This window comes from Triticum aestivum, chromosome 2B, assembly GCF_018294505.1.
Source record: "Triticum aestivum cultivar Chinese Spring chromosome 2B, IWGSC CS RefSeq v2.1, whole genome shotgun sequence".
In the NCBI taxonomy this organism is placed as follows: Eukaryota; Viridiplantae; Streptophyta; class Magnoliopsida; order Poales; family Poaceae; genus Triticum; species Triticum aestivum.
Genome location: NC_057798.1, coordinates 459,861,127 through 459,881,701, shown reverse-complemented (window position 1 = coordinate 459,881,701; position 20,575 = coordinate 459,861,127). Strand labels below are relative to the sequence as shown.

Sequence of the window (20,575 nt, the reverse complement as noted above, 5' to 3'; positions counted from 1 at the left end):
GCAAGCAAGGAAGGCACCGGAAGAATCAAGGTGTTGATTTTGAACGAAAGTTCAATGCCAATGGAGTTGAGTGGGAAGAGGATCAATACCCCAAGACGAAGTTTATTCCTCAACAAGAGAAGTATGATCCTACTTCCTTCAAGGGGACACAAGCTCAAGATGATCTTCCACCACAAGACCACAAGTTAAAATACAAGGACAAGCTTCAAGAGGAGATTGATGCATTTGAAGATGCTCCAAAGGCCTTGGTCAAGTGGGTTCCCAAAACTACATCAAGTTCTACTTCATCAAGTACATCTACAACTCCAAATATTCCCATCAAGATGATGTGGATCCCAAAGAATAAGAACTAGAGAGTTCTTGAGGGTGACTCCGCCAACATACTTCACTCATATTCATTTTGGCAAGGACAAGTGCAAACAACTTCCACATATTGCACTAGTTCAAGGAGTCACAAACCCTATTGTTGGTAAGACAAGGGACAAGGTAACCTAATTCTATCATGGACATCATCATGTGTGTGCTTCACTCTATGTCTATGGATATCCTTATTTGTTCCTTGTGGGACTAACCCATATAGGTATTGAAAGTGCAACTCACTCCAATGGATTGCTTCAAATGATCTACAACAACGATGAGCATCCACATCTTCAACGTCTACATGAAGTCATCATCGACACAACCCAAGGTTAGTTCATCCCTCGTAGGGGGGATATCACATCCAGGGGAGCTTTACTCTAAGAATTGAGCTAAAGCAACTCTAATGGTGTGAACACAACAATGCTTTATGTAAAAGTGGTAACCCCACTTGTGCTTAAACGATGAGTATGACCTATGATCAAATGTTCTCATTTGACTCCTAAGTCAATATACTCATATATAGATGACCTAGTCATCGCCAATTGCTTGATAGATGCTAGAGTGATTGTGCATGCTTTGCCACATATTTCATTTGCCATTTTATTGTGTGAGCATGTTGGTTGCATATTTTTCTCAGTCGAGGACATCCATTTGTTGCTTTGATTTTTTAGATCTTCTTCTTTTGCCAAATGGATGGACAAGAATGCCTAAGAACTTCCTCTAGCTATCTATGATTTTCTCTTCTAAAACTCTATTCATGCTACATCACAAAGTTTGATCTAAGTCAAATTCAGACCCTCTGGGCGAGGAGCACTCGGAGTCCCGATTTGTCATAGACTTAAAATTCCAAAACCTCTCTGTGTATTTCGTTCTGACCGATCCATCCATTTTGGTCACACCGAGTTCACTGGGTTGATCAACTTTTCAATCTCGGTGCAGCCGATTAGAACTTTTCGGTCTCACCGAGTTGTTCAACTTTGGAGCCTACACTTCTAGCATTCATTTTCTAAGAGAGAACCACCTACTTGTGTGTTGAGACCAAGATATTCCATTCCAACCACAAGAATCTTGATCTCTAGCCTTCCCCAAGTTGCTTTCCACTCAAATTATCTTTCCACCATAGCCAAATCTGTGAGAAAGAGTTGAGTGTTGGGGAGACTATCATTTGAAGTACAAGAGCAAGGAGTTTATCATCAACACACCATCTATTACCTTTTGGAGAGTGGTGTCTCCTAGATTGGTTATGTGTCACTTGGGAGCCTCCGTCAAGATTGTGGAGTTGAACCAAGGAGTTTGTAAGGGCAAGGAGATCGCATACTTCGTGAAGATCTACCCTAGTGAGGCAAGTCCTTCGTGGGCGATGACCATGGCGGGATAGACAAGGTTGCTTCTTCGTGGACCCTTCGTGGGTGGAGCCCTCCGTGGACTCGCGCAACCATTACCCTTCGTGGGTTAAAGTATCCATCAACGTGGATGTACGATAGCACTACTATCGGAACCACGACAAAAATCTCAGTGTCAACATTGCGTTTGCTCCCTCCAAACTCCTCCCATTTACTTTCTTACAAGTTGCATGCTTTACTTTCCGCTGCTCATATACTCTTTGCATGCTTGCTTGAATTGTGTTAAGATTGCTTGACTTGTGCTAAGTTGCTAAAATCTGCGGAGAATTAAAATTGGAAAAAGGTTAAGTTTTTATTTGGTCAAGTAGTCTAATCACCCCCCTCTAGACATACTTTCGATCCTACAACCATTTTCAGTGTACTTGCCTGAAGCACCACAACAGTGGTAAAACCGATTCTTCGAGCCGCAGAATTAGCTTTGCTAGTGAAGTGAATCCATATATGAGTCGAATCCAATCAAAGCTGGAACAAACATGTCCTTAGAAATCAGGAACACGACAGTGCCAGTCATGGCAATGACAAATTTTGAAGTACTGGAATCAAACATGTTGCCTAATTCACAGGGTGCCAAAATGGTTATGCGAGCTTAGTTTTAAAAAGAAAAATAGAAGAAAACTATTTTTTCTAAAATTTATTTTGGTGAGTAAATAGAAGAAAAATATCATTTTAGATAAAGAATAGACTTGTTAGGTGCATGCTAAACTTGATCTTTCCGCGAGCCTCGACGTAAGCATCATCAGATCGGGCTCTTTATACTTCTTTGGGATCCTCAGCCCGTGCGCGTGCCTGTTTCATTTTATGGTGGCGGATCCTAATCCGCGCCAGATAGCAACCAAACGCGCAGCCTGCATGTTAATGGACCGGCCTAATTTGGGCTTTTGTGTTGTTTGTTACCACCTGTTTTGTGAAGGTACTAGGCATTACATCTTTTTTCTCGTATTGCTGTGTTTTCTTTTTACTTGTTTTATTGGTGTTTTATGTTTTGAGTTATTTTTTAATGTAAGTACATTTAAAAATATATAAAAAATCACGAACTTTTTAAAAAATTGGCAACATTTTTTAAAATTCATAATATTTACAAAAGATCTTGGACATATTTTAAAATAGTGAACATATTTCAAATTAGGTAACATTTCTAAGTCTCACAATCATTTTTACAATTCATGAATACTTTTTTTGAAATTTGGAAACATGTTTTTGAAATTCATGATCATTTTGTAATTCACCAACAGATTTTGAAACTCTTAAAGCATTTTTAAAATTTGGGATAACTTTTTAAATTCCCTTGCATTATAATATTATAAACTTTTTTGAATTTTGAAACATTTTTTAGTTATTAAAAAATATCAAATATTTTAATTGTTTTGTAAAAATATATTCAAATTGGTGAACATTTTTCACATTTTGGATTTCATTAGAAATTAAAAATAAGTAGAAAAGAAACGAAATGAAAAAACACACTGGTGTGTGTGAACCGCTCCCTGCACTGGGCCGTTCAAATGCTCGAAGCCCTCAACGATACACCAGAACGAAGCAGTCCGTGGCAAAGCATCGATTGTAGTTATAGCCTATGAACAGGGACGGAGCCAGGTTTTGACCATAGGGGTGGCAAAGACAATGGCATAAGAGATTTTTTTTCCCTTAGGTTAACCCGCTTTCCACTAATTTCTTAACAGAATTAACCAACATGTTATAGTGATAAGAGGAAAAAGAGATGCAAATCTGATTACTGATAGATAGACAACAACGACACGATCGAGGTAATCTATGGAATTTTATTACTTGCATAATTTCTTATTAGGAGCTTGCATATCAATTAAATTAAGGTCCGGTTATTACCTTGGTTCTTGGCATCCTGTTATTCACCATTTCCTCTAAGGGGAGATGCTTGAAACATTAACCACCTGATGTAATCAACAGAGAATAATTATTAGATATAATGTATTAAGAAGTTCTAAATGTTTGAAATTAAATAATTATTGCTTACCCCATGGTGGCATCAATGGAAGTCTTTAGCCTCAGTTAGGATTAGGTTGGTTCGCTTCGCAAGATTGCACAGCAGCATCATGTTTCGATGGTTGAGAACTTGAATCAACTTGTTTGAAAAATTTGTGAATCGATTCGGCCCTCTTCCTCTTTATGTATACACAAGCACAAATAAATAATTGGAAACTTTATAACTGATGATTCGACTCTCTTCCTCTTCCTCTTCCTCTTCATGTTTGTGTTTGGATCAAGATGTTTGTATGATTATACTTTTATAGTTTTTATTAGAGGGACGAACTAATCCGATGTAAACATAAATTACCTTTTTTCCTTAAGTTGTTGCCGCTCAAGTGTGTGTCCGGGCTGCCTGCAACCGGCAGCGTGGCCGTGGATTGGCACAACGGCGCCTGCCTGTCCCGGCGTCCCCTTTCCCTTCTCCACTTCTTGATGGCGGCGCGATGGAGGGATTCGATCGGAGCGGCATGGAAACGAACAGACTAGCATCCATCTATCGATACGTGGCTTAGTGCGGTAATAACTAACAGGGCCTCTTCGCTTTTTTCACGATGGCCTGCTTCGCGTTTGTGTGCTTCATATGGGCCGTACCAGTTAGATGGGATGAGGATTTCTAAAAAAAAAGGAACATGGGCTGAGGATTTCTAAAAAAAAGCTTATATGGGCTGAGTATGCACGTTAGTTATCAAGGTCGAGATAGGGGGGGCGAAGCAGTTTACGTACATGTACGTAGGCAGAAGTATTAATAGTCGATCCCCCCTTAATCCGTCCCTGCCTATGAAACCACATGACATATGTGGTAAGCAATCCAAATAATTAAAAAAATAATTATGGCCTATGAAAGACCAGACAACGACCAAGCTTTGCTCACCCATAGTAATGCCATCGGTCAAACCCCCACGTAAGAGATGTCGGATCGGAAAATTAATCTGTAACAAAACTCCACCTAGCCAAAATTTGCTTGACTGACGCCACGTCTATTTTACCCCTGCAAGTTTGACCCTTCAAAATTGGATTATTTACATCACCAAACAGTAACAACCAATTTGCGCCGAGAGGGCAGTAAGAAACATCAGAAAACAAGTGTTAATTTGCCACTGGGTTTCATCCACTAGTAGTAGCAACACGCCAACACGTCAACTCAAATGACACTCAATAGCCTCCCTCGGTTAGTCTCAAAACTTGTTCATTTTCAGTTTTGTTAAATTCAGGGAAGTAATAAACTCTACATCAATCTGTTCCTGTCTCTGTCTGCTGTTTTGGTGTTGCGCCAGCACGATGAACTGAGGGAGAAGTGAGTTTGCAGTTGCAGAGAGACTGCAGGTGTAGCAGGAACGGACAGCATCTCAGCTCGCCAACCACTTGGCAGCGGCAACAAGCTCGTCTCCCACAACGGCAAGTACGCGCTTGGCTTCTTCGAGACTGCTACATGGGCATATATGTGGATAGAAAGCTCACAAATGTGGGTACTAATGTTTGCCCGACCCCAACCCAATGCCTATGATGTCTATGCAATTTGCGGACCTTTCACAATTTGCAACGATAACAGGCTGCCATCTTGCAATTGTATGAAGGGCTTCACCGTGAGATCACCAGACGACCGGGTGCTAGATGATCGAACCAGTGGGTGCTTGAGAAATGCTCCATTATTAGACTGTAGCAAGCTCAACAGACAAGTTCTACTCTGCCATTTGTGAGATAGTTGTGAGAACAGCATCGCAAGCACTCATTGCTAATTGCTATCAAAATTCTCAAATTCCCTTATAACAAAAGGTTCTCAAATCAATATACTTGCCTGCTGTATCATTTCAAACCATGTCTATAGCAGGTTAGGTGCTAGAGTAAATAAATGGGTTAGGCGAGTTCAGTTTAAAGATGAAGAAAATGGTTACCAGGTTAGGTGCATGCTGAGTGTGACCTTCCGGCGATAGCTTCGAGTAGCTTAGGCATCGGAGGGGTGTCGACTTCAACAAGACCCTCAAGAATCTGGACTATCTTGCCCATCGTTGGCCGTTCAAACTCCCTGTCCTGAATGCACCAACAGGCAACCTTGCAAGCCCTTTCAACCTCGTCGACGATGACATCACCGTTTAACCTATCATCCACGAAGCTCATGACATTTCCCTCGAGAAGCTTGCGTGCCACCTGGATGGGGAAATAAACAATGTCATCACCACTGCTGCCGCATTCTCCGTTCGCGTTCATCCTCCCAGATATGATTTCCAATAGCACCATCCCATATCCGTACACATCGACTTTGGGCGTGATAGCCACTCCACTGATCCATTCAGGAGCGAGGTACCCAATTGTGCCCCTGGTTGTGGTCATGACCCTGCTAAAATCCCTTGTGAGAAGCTTTGCCATCCCAAAGTCGGTGATCTTAGGAACGAACAACGCGTCGAGAAGTATATTTTGCGGCTTTATATCACAGTGTATGATGTAGTCCAGGCAGCTTTCGTGCAAGTATGCTAGCCCCCTGGCAACTCCAAGAGCTATTTGGTATCTGGTTCTCCAATTCAGAGTTTTGGCACTGCTCCTGAACAGATGGGCGTCAAGGGAACTATTTGGCATGTGTTCGTAGACAAGAAGCTTCTTGTCGCCCTCACAACAAAAACCAACCATTTTGACTAAATTTGTATGGTGGAGGATTCCAATTGAACTCACCTCAGCCCTGAATTGCTTCTCTTGTTGATAACAACCGTAGAGCCTTTTCACTGCTATAGTGGTCGAATCATTTAGTGACCCCTTGAACACAGAACCAAAACCACCTGCCCCAATCTTCTCCGAGAAATCTCTAGTTGCACGCCGCAAATCGCTGTATCTGAATGAAACAAGCCCACTACCACCATGGATTTTGTCTAATGTTTCACTGTACCTTTTGTTCCTCCTGGTCCTGCGTAGCACTACGATTAGTACCAAGATACCCAAAGCGTTGAGGCCTGCACCGATGGCACCCAAAATGACAACTACACTGTTGTTTTTCCGGGTCCGGAACTCTTTTGCCGCGAGGCGGATGTGAAGAATTTCCCCATCGCCGCTGGAAGCATCATCAATCTGGTGTTGTTTTACATTCAGCAATCCACCATGCCACATAGAACAGCCACCGCTTCCAAAGGAATATGCAGTGCAAGAGCAGTTGCTCAGACAGACCTGCTCGCATTGGGCTGCGCCGGTGACATGTCCCGCGGTGCTGTGGGGATTATAGGGCAATCTGACGGCCGGCATGGCGTAGAACATGTCAGACATGCCAACCATGGTGCCGTTACTAATGCTATCACAATTCAGCTGAGTGTTCCTCCTGCATCCGCTCGTGCTTCGATCATCAAGGTCCCAATCCTCAGGCGAATCCACGGAGAATCCCTTCATGCAGCTGCAAGGCGGTGGCGCGTTGTCGTCGCAGACTGTAAATGGCCCGCAGGCGGCATGTACCTCGCACTGCGCGGTGGGGTGGGTGTAGACCGTCGCCCAGTTCTGCGTAGCTTCGTGCCAGGCCAACACCTTCCTCTGCCCGGACACGTCCAGGAAGCTGTACATGGTGATCGTTTCGTCGAGCAGGTGGTAGGCGAAGGAAACCTCCCGGTCGTCGTTGACGAACGTGAAGCCAAACAGGTGGCGGGCGGTCATCCCCGGCACAGAGCTGAAGTACTCGCCGTTCCACTCCCCGCTGGACCAGTACGGCACGGACGAGTCCCACAGCATCTGGACGACGCCGCTCCGTCCCAGCTCCATGGAGTACAGGCCCGGAGCCTGGTCGATCCGGTTCTTCCTGGAGACGAGGCGGCGGCTCCGGCCGGTGACCTTGTCCAGCCCGATGGTGGCGCCGGGGAGCAGAGTGTCCGTGGGGTGGTCGAAGCTCTGCCACAGCACGCCGGAGGCGTTGGAGGCGCTGCGCAGGACGAGGTTCCCGGTGTCCAGGAGAAGGAGGACCGTCCTGTTGTTGTTGTTGGCTGTGACGTCGGCTTGGGTGGACCAGGCGACTTTGCCGCGGTCCACGATGACGAGGTTGCCGTCGCCGGAGATCGTGAGCTCCGGGGAGGCGGCGCCGGCCACCGGGCCGCCTCCCCTGTTGGCCACCCACACCAGTGTCAGCTTGGGAACACGATTGAGGTTGAACCATATGCCTAGTTGAGTGTTGTTGCCGCCGGAGCCGGAGGGGTTGCTCTCGCTGCCTGGGATCTGGATGAAGCCGAGCGCGAACTTGCCGCCGCTGGAGACGAGCTTGTCGTCGCCGGCGAGCGACTGGCCTGGCGAGAGGGAGTACGTCTCCGTGGACGCGGAGCTCGCGGGAGCGTGTAGGGCGCAGAGCAGGGCGAGCAGGACGGGGAGAGGCATGGCGAGGCGAGAGCTGTTGAGGTGAGGACGGTGCGTGGGGATTGAATTGTCAATGAGACGCGGGAGGCGGGACAGACATCCGCTCTGCTAGGGGCGCGGGAGGCGGGACGGATGCTCACGAGTCTTTGAATAATTTTAATGGTTGGAACGAGTGTAATAATTTGAGGATTGACTTCACTGGTGAAAACGAGAGTTGGCAACTTGTGCTGCCCTTTTGGGCTGTTCGCGGAACGCTCCTTCTTCATAGCGTCTGTGCGTGTGATAATGTAGGTGTGTGTATGTAAACATTTTCGTTTATACCGTGTTAAAAATAGTAGTACTACCTTTGTATTAAAATGTAAGATGCTATTTTATTTTGTATATAGGGCACAAAAAATGGACGCGGATTTTTGGGGGCATGTGGCCACGCGATGTTGGAGTCCAGTGCGTCCGTGAGTACGTCGCGATTGCTATTATTATAGCCCTACTCATAATACCTGGCACGTTGTTATTATCCAGCGTTCCCGAGTACAATGTGCTATAACTGCTCTTGAGAACCTTGGAGTACACATAATTAAGCAGGCATGCTAGCTCAGCTTGTACTGCTGTAGATCTTGTCCAAGCAGTCTTCAATGGAGAAACGGAGGCGGAAGAGGAGATGGGTTCTGCATAAACGGGAATTGGGTTGCAGGGTAGCTGGGTGTATTGATTCGCCTGGGATGTTTTAATTTCCATAACACATGTTGGCTGACCAAATGCTGAATTATTGACGTTCGGATGGGTGTGGTGCACACGTAGCGCGTGGTATTAATGTCGTCCCTGCTCCTTTTGCACAAGTAACCTGGCTCAAGCCAGACTTAATGTTCCATGCACACAAACGTTGGAGATGTATTATTGATAGAACAGCCTGCTACGTGTGTAGTAGTACTAGTAGATACATGCAGTACATATAGCACACAGAAAAGAAAAAATACATAGGGAAACTAGAGCAAATCCATCGTGCGGGTGAGGAGTATGAAGATCATGGCCATGAGCAGCCTGTTCATGGCGTCCAGGATGAAAATATTCTTCAGCCATGCTTGATACGTGTTGATAGACCGATACATGCAAAATCAGATGTCCCCAACGCACGCTGAAGTACTGTGTGTATTTGTTCTCCCACTTCGAGAAACTACATCTCGCGATTAGCAATATATACCCCCGGACGATTTGACCACCGCATCATGGAGAAATCCTCTATTCTTGTTTCGTGTTGTTTTTCGGTTAGATTCTCCTCCTGCAGGCATCATGTCTTCTCCTTCCTCCAACCATGGGGAGGACGATGCTTGGTTGTTGAAGACAGCTGAAGAGAGAAGATACAAGAGAAGCCACCAAGGAGGACGAGGTTGAAGGAGTTGTCAAGGACCAGGCCCAAGAACGTCGGCAAACCCTACCTATGGAAGAAATTGTGGGAGAGGAAGACATCCTTCAACCCTCCTATAACCATCTCACCCCCACTGAAATCGAGGCTTTAAGCGCCTTTGAAATGGTACGAGTTCAGAATACATATCTCACTCGTGAAGTTATTTTGTTGGAAGAGCAAAATATCGCCCTTCGGAGCGTCAGCCGTAGATTGGAGTACCTGCTGAAGCTGAAGTGCGAAGCCACTACTACCTCATCCTCTTCATCAACACCACCACCACCACCAAATAAGGAGACCTAAGCACACGGGTATGGGCACTCCCCTTGGCTTGTGCCAAGCTTGGGGAGATGCCCCGATGTCTTATCACCATCAATTTTATTTTCTTTACCATTCTTAGTTCGATCCTTAGTTACTTCATGATTTAATAAAAGTTTAGTATGATCTATTTTTGAGTGCTAGTTCAGTGATCTATCTATCTACGTAATCGAATTGAGAGTTATATAATAAAGATTAGTTTGAGTTTTTGCTTCTTTACCTTTTCATTTCAATCAAAATAAAGAAAACAATGAAAAATGTCATATGCTAATCTTATGGAAAGTAATGACATTACATAAGGAAAAGTATAAGTGGTAAAATTTATTGAAAGTCGACAAACATAACATTGGTCGATGATGCAATTCATGAAAGAATTAATAAGGGAAGAGAAGATTCACATGCAAATATACCATCTTGGACATCTTTTATGATTGTGAGCCCCCATTAAATATCTTATGCCAAATTGTTGAGTTGGACAAGGAAGACAACATACTAAGTTATGTTCGTTCATATTCACATAGAAGTTATATTGTTATAGATCCTCCAACATGTGGTGCTTGCCCAATATCTTTGCTAGCCAAAAATCCGCACTGAGTAGAGATACTACTTGTGCATCCAAAAACCTTAAACCCAAATTCATGTTTCGAGAGTCCACCATACCTACCTATGGATTGAGTAAGATCCTTCAAGTAAGTTGTCGTTGGTGCAGAAGGCAATAAAAAATTGCTTCTAAATATGTTTGATCTTTTAGTGTAAAGGAAAAATAAGCGTTGTACGAACTTGTGATGGCAAAGTAATAAAAGTGACAGACTGCATAACAAAGGTTGCTATCATAAGGGGAAATATAACATGAAATTCTTTTGCATTAAGATCGTGCATCCAAAAAAGGCGCATGACAACCTCTGCTTCCCTTTGCGAAGGGCCTATCTTTTAATTTTATGTATTTACTTTTTATGCAAGAGTCAAAGTGTTCCCCTCTATTCTTTTTTATTTTTCTCTTTTGCAAGCATCATGTGGTGGGGAAAGATCTAGACACATATATCCAGTTGGATATGAGTGATCATGAGTTATTATTGTTGACATCACCCTTGAGGTGAATAAGTTGGGAGGCGAAACTATAAGCCCCTATCTTTCTATGTGTCCGGCTGAAACTTTTTGCCCCATACATATGTTGTGAGTGTTAGCAATCATAGAAGACTAAATTATGGTTGAGTATGTGGACTTGCCAAAAGGCTCCGATACGAGACCCTTCCTGAAAATATGATGAATCCCAATTGCAAAGTTGACTAAGAACATAGTTTGTTGGTTTTCAAGAAAGTTTATGCTTTATACTTCGATGTTGTGATGAATCGTTACTTGCTCATGAGAAGTGTTATGATAAAGTTTATTGTTGTTATAATAATAAGCATGATGCTATTATGTTCGTATTTTGTTTCTATCGACACCTCTCTCTCTAAACATGTGGACATGATTTTCGATATCGGCTTTCGCTTGAGGAAAAGCAAGGTCTAAGCTTGGGGGAGTTGATACGTCCATTTTTCATCACGTTTTCCTACTGTTATTTATGGTATCTTTATGCAATATAACACTTTGGGGAGTAATTCTAATGCCTTTTCTCTCATAATATGGAAGGATTACACAAAGAGGGAGAATACCTGCAGCTGGAATTCTGGCCTAAAAAAGCTATGTCAGAGATATCTATTCTGCACATCTCCAAATGAACTGAAATTTTACGGAGATTATTTTGGAATATATAAAAAATACTGGCGAAAAGAAATACCGGAGTAGGCCACCCAGGTGCCCACTAGGCACCAGGGCACGCCTACCCCCTCCCCCCAGGCGCACCCTAGTGGGTAGTGGGCTCCATGGCCCACCTCTGGTTCCCATCTTCTTACATAAGGTATTTTAACCTATAAAAAATAAGGAGAGGACTTTCGGGACAGAGCACCGCCGTCTTGAGGCGGAACTTGGACAGGAGCACTTTTTCCCTCCGGTGGAGCGATTCTGCCGGGGGAACTTCCCTCTGGGAGGGGGAAATAGAAGCCATCGTCATCACCAACAACCCTCTCATCTTGGGGAGGCCAATCTCCATCAACATCTTCAACAACACCATCTCATCTCAAACCCTAGTTCATCTCTTGTGTTCAATCTTTGTATCAAAACCTCAGATTGGTACCTGTGGGTGACTAGTAGTGTTTATTACATCTTGTAGTTGATGCTAGATGGTTTATTTGGTGGAAGATTATATGTTCAGATCCATTATGCTATTTAATATCCCTATGATCTTGATCAGGAATATTATTTGTGAGTAGTTGCCCTTGTTCTTGAGGCCACAGGAGAAGTTTTGTCATAAGTAATAATGTGAATTTGATATTCGTTCGATATTTTGATGATGTGTATGTTGTGATTCCTTTAGTGGTGTTATGTGAACGTCGACCACATGACACTTCACCATTGACGTTAGCTTGAATCTGCATTGTATTTCCCCAAAGAGGAAAGGATGATGCAGCACAGCTTCCGCAAGTATTTCCCTCAGTTATGTAACCAAGGTTATCAATCCAGTAGGAGAACCAAGCAACACTATGTAAATGGTACCTGCACACAAAGAACAAATACTTGCAACCCAATGCGGAACAGGGATTGTGAGTCCCTCCACTGTAAAAAAATAGATTAAATTGTATGAGATTGGATAAATAGATCTAGCAATAACACAAAATAAAATAGGCAAAGAAAAAGTGCAGCAAGGTATTTTTGGGTTTTTGGAATAATAGATCTGAAAACAATATGATAAAAGATGGACTCGGGGGCCGTAGATTTCACTAGTGGCTTCTCTCGAGAAAATATCATATGGTGGGTAAACAAATTACTGTTGGGCAATTCATAGAAGAGAAAATAATTATGATGATATCCTAGACAATGATCATGTATATAGGCATCACGTCCAAGATTGGTAGACCGAAATGATTCTGCATCTACTACTATTACTACACACATCGACCGCTATCCAGCATGCATCTGGTGTATTAAGTTCATGAAGAAATGGAGTAATGCAATAAGAACAATGACATGATGTAGACAAGATCTATTCATGTAGGAATAGACCCCATCTTTTTATCCTTAATTGCAACAATACATGCATGCCTCGCTACCCCTTCTATCACTCGGTGAGGACACCGCAAGATCGAACCCATCACATAGCACCTCTTCCCATTGCAAGATAAATCAATCAAGTTGGCTAAACAAACCGAAATATCGAAGAAGAAATATGAGGCTATAATAATCATGTATGGATATTAACAAATCTGATCATAAACTCACAATTCACCGGATCCCAACAAACACACCGCAAAAAGTCATTACATCAAATAGATCTCCAAGAACATGGAGGAGAACATTGTATTGAGAATCAAAGACAGAGAAGAAGCCATCTAGCTGAAGGAAATATGCCCTAGAGGCATAATAAAGTTATTATTTATTTCCTTATATCATGATAAATGTTTATTATTCATGCTAGAATTGTATTAACCGGAAACATAACACTTATGTGAATACATAGACAAAAGAGTGTCACTAGTATGCCTCTACTTGACTAGCTCGTTGATCAAAGATGGTTATGTTTCCTAACCATAGACATGTGTTGTCATTTGATTAACGGAATCACATCATTAGGAGAATGATGTGATTGACTTGACCCATTCCGTTAGCTTAGCACTTGATCGTTTAGTTTTTCTGCCATTGCTTTCTTCATGACTTATACATGTTCCTATGACTATGAGATTATGCAACTCCCGTTTACCGGAGGAACACTTTGTGTGCTACCAAACTTCACAACGTATCTGGGTGATTGTAAAGGTACTCTACAGGTGTCTCCGAAGGTACTTGTTGGGTTGGCGTATTTCGAGATTAGGATTTGTCACTCCGATTGTCGGAGAGGTATCTCTGCGCCCTCTCGGTAATGCACATCACTTAAGCCTTGCAAGCATTACAACTAATGAGTTAGTTGTGAGATGATGTATTACAGAACGAGTAAAGAGACTTGCCGGTAACGAGATTGAACTAGGTATTGAGATACCAACGATCGAATCTCGGGCAAGTAACATACCGATGACAAAGGGAACAACATATGTTGTTATGCGGTCTGACCGATAAAGATCTTCGTAGAATATGTGGGAGCCAATATGAGCATCCAGGTTCCGCTATTGGTTATTGACCGGAAACAGTGCTAGGTCATGTCTACATAGTTCTCGAACCCGTAGGGTCCGCACGCTTAAAGTTATGATGACAGATTCATTATGAGTTTATATGTTTTGATGTACCGAAAGTTGTTCGGAGTCCCGGATGTGATCACGGACATGACTAGGAGTCTTGAAATGGTCGAGACATAAAGATTGATATATTGGACAACTATATTCGGACACCGGAAGTGTTCCGGGTGATTTCGGAGAAAACCGGAGTGCCGGAAGGGTTACCGGAACCCACCGGGGAAGTATTGGGCCTTAGTGGGCAGGAGGGGAGAGAGAGGGCAGCAGCCTAGGAGGTGGCATGCCCCCTCCCATGGGGAGTCCGAATTGGACTAGGGTAGGGGGGCGCGGCCCCTCTTTCCCTCTCCCTCTCCCCCTCTTTCCTTCCCCCTTCCCCCTTCCTAGTTGGACTAGGAAAGGGGGAGTCCTACTCCTACTAGGAGGAGGACTCCTCCCCTCCTTGGCGCGCCCCAAGGGCCGGCCGGCCTCCCCCTTGCTCCTTTATATACGGGGGCAGGAGGGCACCTCTAAACACACAAGTTGATCTTCGTGATCGTTCCTTAGCCGTGTGCGGTGCCCCACTCCACCATATTACACCTCAATCATATCGTTGCGGTGCTTAGGCGAAGCCCTGCGTCGGTAGAACATCATCATCGTCACCAGGCCGTCGTGCTGACGAAACTCATCCCCGACACCCTGCTGGATCGAAGTCCGGGGATCGTCATCGAGCTGAACATGTGCTGAACTTGGAGGTGACGTACGTTCGGTGCTTGGATCGATCGGAACGTGAAGACGTACGACTACATCAACCGCGTTGTCATAACGCTTCCGCTTTCAGTCTATGAGGATACTTGGACAATACTCTCCCCTCTCGTTGCTATGCATCACCATGATCTTACGTGTGGGTAGGATTTTTTTTGACATTACTACGTTCCGCAACAGTGGCATCCGAGCCAGGTTTTATGCGTAGATGTCATATGCACGAGTAGAACACAAGTGAGTTGTGGGCGATATAAGTCATACTGCTTACCAGCATGTCATACTTTGGTTCAGCGGTATTGTGAGATGAAGCGGCCCGGACCGACATTACGCGTACGCTTACGCGAGACTGGTTTCACCGTTATGAGCACTCATGCTTAAAGGTGACTGGCGGGTGTCTGTCTCTCTCACTTTAGTTGAACCGAGTGTGGCTACACCCGGTCCTTGCGAAGGTTAAAACAGCACCAACTTGACAAACTATCGTTGTGGTTTTGATGCGTAGGTAAGAACGGTTCTTGCTAAGCCCGTAGCAGCCACGTAAAACTTGCAACAACAAAGTAGAGGACGTCTAACTTGTTTTTGCAAGGCATGTTGTGATGTGATATGGTCAAGACGTGATGCTATATTTTATTGTATGAGATGATCATATTTTGTAACCGAAGTTATCGGCAACTGGCAGGAGCCATATGGTTGTCGCTTTATTGTATGAAATGCAAACGCCCTGTAATTGCTTTACTTTATCACTAAGCGGTAGCGATAGTCGTAGAAGCAATGGACGGCGTAAACGACAATGATGTTACGATGGAGATCAAGGTGTCACGCCGGTGACGATGGTGATCATGGAGGTGCTTCGGAGATGGAGATCACAAGCACAAGATGATGATGGCCATATCATATCACTTATATTGATTGCATGTGATGTTTATCCTTTATGCATCTTATCTTGCTTTGATTGACGATAGCATTTTAAGATGATCTCTCACTAAAATTATCAAGAAGTGTTCTCCCTGAGTATGCGCCGTTGTGAAAGTTCTTCGTGCTGAGACACCACGTGATGATCGAGTGTGATAGGCTCTACATTCAAATACAACGGGTGCAAAATAGTTGCACACACGGAATACTCAGGTTTAACTTGACGAGCCTAGCATATAACAGATATGGCCTCGGAACACGGAGACCGAAAGGTCAAGCGTGAATCATATAGTAGATATGATCAACATATTGATGTTCACCGTTGAAACTACTCCATCTCACGTGATGATCGGACATGGTGTAGTTGATATGGATCACGTAATCACTTAGAGGATTAGAGGGATGTCTATCTAAGTGGGAGTTCTTAAGTAATATGATTAACTGAACTTAAATTTATCATGAACTTAGTACCTGATAGTATCTTGCTTGTCTATGTTGATTGTAGATAGATGGCCCGTGTTGTTGTTCCGTTAAATTTTAATGCGTTCCTTGAGAAAGCAAAGTTGAAAGATGATGGTAGCAATTACACGGACTGGGTCCGTAACTTGAGAATTATCCTCATTGCTGCACAGAAGAATTATGTCCTAGAAGCACCGCTGGGTGCCAGGCTTGCTGCTGGAGCAACGCCAGATGTTGTGAACGTTTGGCAGAACAAAGCTGATGACTACTCTATAGTTCAGTGTGCCATGCTTTACGGCTTAGAACCGGGTCTTCAATGATGTTTTGAACGTCATGGAGCATATGAGATGTTCCAAGAGTTGAAGTTAATATTTCAAGCAAATGCCCGGATTGAGAGATATGAAGTCTCCAATAAGTTTTACAGCTGCAAGATGAAGGAGAACAGTTCTGTCAGTGAGCATATACTCAAAATGTCTGGGTATAATAATCACTTGATTCAACTGGGAGTTAATCTTCCAGATGATAGCGTCATTGACAGAATTCTCCAATCACTGCCACCAAGCTACAAGAGCTTTGTGATGAACTATAATATGCAAGGGATGGAAAAGACTATTCCCGAGCTCTTCGTGATGCTAAAAGCTGCGGAGGTAGAAATCAAGAAGGAGCATCAAGTGTTGATGGTTAACAAGACCACTAGTTTCAAGAAAAAGGGCAAAGGGAAGAAGAAGGGAAACTTCAAGAAGAACAGCAAACAAGTTGCTGCTCAGGAGAAGAAACCCAAGTCTGGACCTAAGCCTGAAACTGAGTGCTTCTACTGCAAGCAGACTGGTCACTGGAAGCGGAACTGCCCCAAGTATTTGGCGGATAAGAAGGATGGCAAGGTGAACAAAGGTATATGTGATATACATGTTATTGATGCGTACCTTACTAATGCTCGCAGTAGCACCTAGGTATTTGATACTGGTTCTGTTGCTAATATTTGCAACTCGAAACAAGGACTACGGATTAAGCGAAGATTAGCTAAGGACGAGGTGACGATGCGCGTGGGAAATGGTTCCAAAGTCGATGTGATCGCGGTCGGCACGCTACCTCTACATCTACCTTCGGGATTAGTTTTAGACTAAATAATTGTTATTTGGTGCTAGCGTTGAGCATGAACATCATATCTGGATCTTGTTTGATGCGAGACAGTTATTCATTTAAATCAGAGAATAATGGTTGTTCTATTTATATGAGTAATATCTTTTATGGTCATGCACCCTTGAAGAGTGGTCTATTTTTATTGAATCTCGATAGTAGTGATACACATATTCATAATGTTGAAGCCAAAAGATGCAGAGTTGATAATGATAGTGCAACTTATTTGTGGCACTGTCGTTTAGGTCATATCGGTGTAAAGCGCATGAAGAAACTCCATACCGATGGACTTTTGGAACCACTTGATTATGAATCACTTGGTACTTGCGAACCGTGCCTCATGGGCAAGATGACTAAAACACCGTTCTCCGGTACTATGGAGAGAGCAACTAATTTATTGGAGATCATACATACAGATGTATGTGGTCCGATGAATGTTGAGGCTCATGGCGGATATCGTTATTTTCTCACCTTCACAGATGATTTGAGCAGATATGGGTATATCTACTTAATGAAGCATAAGTCTGAAACATTTGAAAAGTTCAAAGAATTTCAGAGTGAAGTTGAAAATCATCGTAACAAGAAAATAAAGTTTCTACGATCTGATCATGGAGGAGAATATTTGAGTTACGAGTTTGGTCAACATTTGAAACAATGCGGAATAGTTTCGCAACTAATGCCACCTGGAACACCACAGCGTAATGGTGTGTCCGAACATCGTAATCGTACTTTACTAGATATGTTGCGATCTATGATGTCTCTTACAAATTTACCACTGTCATTTTGGGGTTATGCTTTAGAGACGGCCGCATTCACGTTAAATAGGGCACCATCAAAATCCGTTGAGACGACGCCTTATGAATTGTGGTTTGACAAGAAACCAAAGTTGTCATTTCTGAATGTTTGGGGCTGCGATGCTTATGTGAAAAAGCTTCAACCTGATAAGCTCGAACCCAAGTCGGAGAAATGTGTCTTCATAGGATACCCAAAGGAGACCGTTGGGTACACCTTCTATCACAGATCCGAAGGCAAAACGTTTGTAGCCAAGTTCGGAAACTTTCTGGAGAAGGAGTTTCTCTCGAAAGAAGTGAGTGGGAGGAAAGTAGAACTTGATGAGGTAACTGTACCTGCTCCCTTATTGGAAAGTAGCTTATCACAGAAATCTGTTCCTGTGACACCTACACCAATTAGTGAGGAAGTTAATGATGATGATCATGAAACTTCAGATCATGTTGTTACTGAACCTCGTAGATCAACCAGAATAAAATCCGCACTAGAGTGGTACGGTAATCCTGTTCTGGAAGTCATGTTACTAGACCACGATGAACCTACGAACTATGAAGAAGCGATGGTGAGCCCAGATTCCGAAAAATGGCTTGAGGCCATGAAATCTGAGATGGGATCCATGTATGAGAACAAAGTGTGGACTTTGGTTGACTTGCTCAATGATCGGCAAGCAATTGAAAATAAATGGATCTTCAAGAAGAAGACTGACGCTGATGGAAATGTTACTGTCTACAAAGCTCGACTTGTCGCGAAAGGTTTTCGACAAGTTCAAGGGGTTGACTACGATGAGACCTTCTCACACGTAGCGACGCTTAAGTCTGTCCAAATCATGTTAGCAGTTACCGCATTTTATGATTATGAAATATGGCAGATGGATGTCAAAACTACATTCCTGAATGGTTTTCTGGAAGAAGAGTTGTATATGATGCAACCTGAAGGTTTTGTCGATCCAAAGGGAGCTAACAAAGTGTGCAAGCTCCAGCGATCCATTTATGGACGGGTGCAAGCCTCTCAGAGTTGGAATAAACGCTTTGATAGTGTGATCAAAGCATTTGGTTTTATACAGACTTTTGGAGAAGCCTGTATTTACAAGAAAGTGAGTGGGAGATCTGTAGCATTTCTGATACTATATGTAGATGACATATTGTTGATCGGAAATGATATAGAATTTTTGGATAGCATAAAAGGATATTTGAATAAGAGTTTTTCAATGAAAGACCTCGGTGAAGCTGCTTACATATTGGGCATTAAGATCTATAGAGATAGATCAAGACGCTTAATTGGACTTTCACATAGCACATACCTTGACAAAGTTTTGAAGAAGTTCAAAATGGATCAAGCAAAGAAAGGGTTCTTGCCTGTGTTACAAGGTGTGAAGTTGAGTAAGACTCAAAGCCCGACCACTGCAGAAGATAGAGAGAAGATGAAAGATGTTCCCTATGCTTCAGCCATAGGCTCTATCATGTATGCAATGTTGTGTACCAGACCTGATGTGTGCCTTGCTATAAGTCTAGCAGGGAGGTACCAAAGTAATCCAGGAGTGGATCACTGGACAGCGGTCAAGAACATCCTGAAATACCTGAAAAGGACTAAGGATATGTTTCTCGTATATGGAGGTGACAAAGAGCTCATCGTAAACGGTTACGTTGATGCAAGCTTTAACACTGATCCGGACGATTCTAAATCGCAGACCGGATACGTGTTTACATTGAACGGTGGAGCTATCAGTTGGTGCAGTTCTAAACAAAGCGTCATGGCGGGATCTACGTGTGAAGCGGAGTACATAGCTGCTTCGGAAGCAGCAAATGAAGGAGTCTGGATGAAGGAGTTCATATCCGATCTAGGTGTCATACCTAGTGCATCGGGTCCAATGAAAATCTTTTGTGACAATACTGGAGCAATTGCCTTAGCGAAGGAATCCAGATTTCACAAGAGAACCAAGCACATCAAGAGACGCTTCAATTCCATCTGGGATCTAGTCCAGGTGGGAAACATTGAAATTTGCAAGATACATACGGATCTGAATGTTGCAGACCCATTGACTAAGCCTCTTCCACGAGTAAAACATGATCAACACCAAGACTCCATGGGTGTTAGAATCATTACTATGTAATCTAGATTATTGACTCTAATGCAAGTGGGAGACTGAAGGAAATATGCCCTAGAGGCAATAATAAAGTTATTATTTATTTCCTTATATCATGATAAATGTTTATTATTCATGCTAGAATTGTATTAACCGGAAACATAATACTTGTGTGAATACATAGACAAAAGAGTGTCACTAGTATGCCTCTACTTGACTAGCTCGTTGATCAAAGATGGTTATGTTTCCCAACCATACACATGTGTTGTCATTTGATTAACGGGATCACATCATTAGGAGAATGATGTGATTGACTTGACCCATTCCGTTAGCTTAGCACTTGATCGTTTAGTTTTTCTGCTATTGCTTTCTTCATGACTTATACATGTTCCTATGACTATGA

The 20,575-nt window shown here is 43.2% G+C and overlaps 1 protein-coding gene across 1 annotated transcript; it reads right to left on the bottom strand.

The window, feature by feature from the left end:
- Positions 1-4,621: 4,621 nt before the first annotated feature.
- Positions 4,622-8,175, bottom strand: LOC123045451 (G-type lectin S-receptor-like serine/threonine-protein kinase At2g19130). The gene is made up of 2 exons (XM_044468504.1): positions 5,657-8,175; positions 4,622-5,448 (listed from the first exon to the last, which is right to left on the bottom strand). The coding sequence occupies exon 1, from the start codon at positions 8,094-8,096 to the stop codon at positions 5,661-5,663; it is 2,436 nt and encodes an 811-aa protein (XP_044324439.1). The 5' UTR covers positions 8,097-8,175; the 3' UTR covers positions 4,622-5,448; positions 5,657-5,660.
- Positions 8,176-20,575: the final 12,400 nt, after the last annotated feature.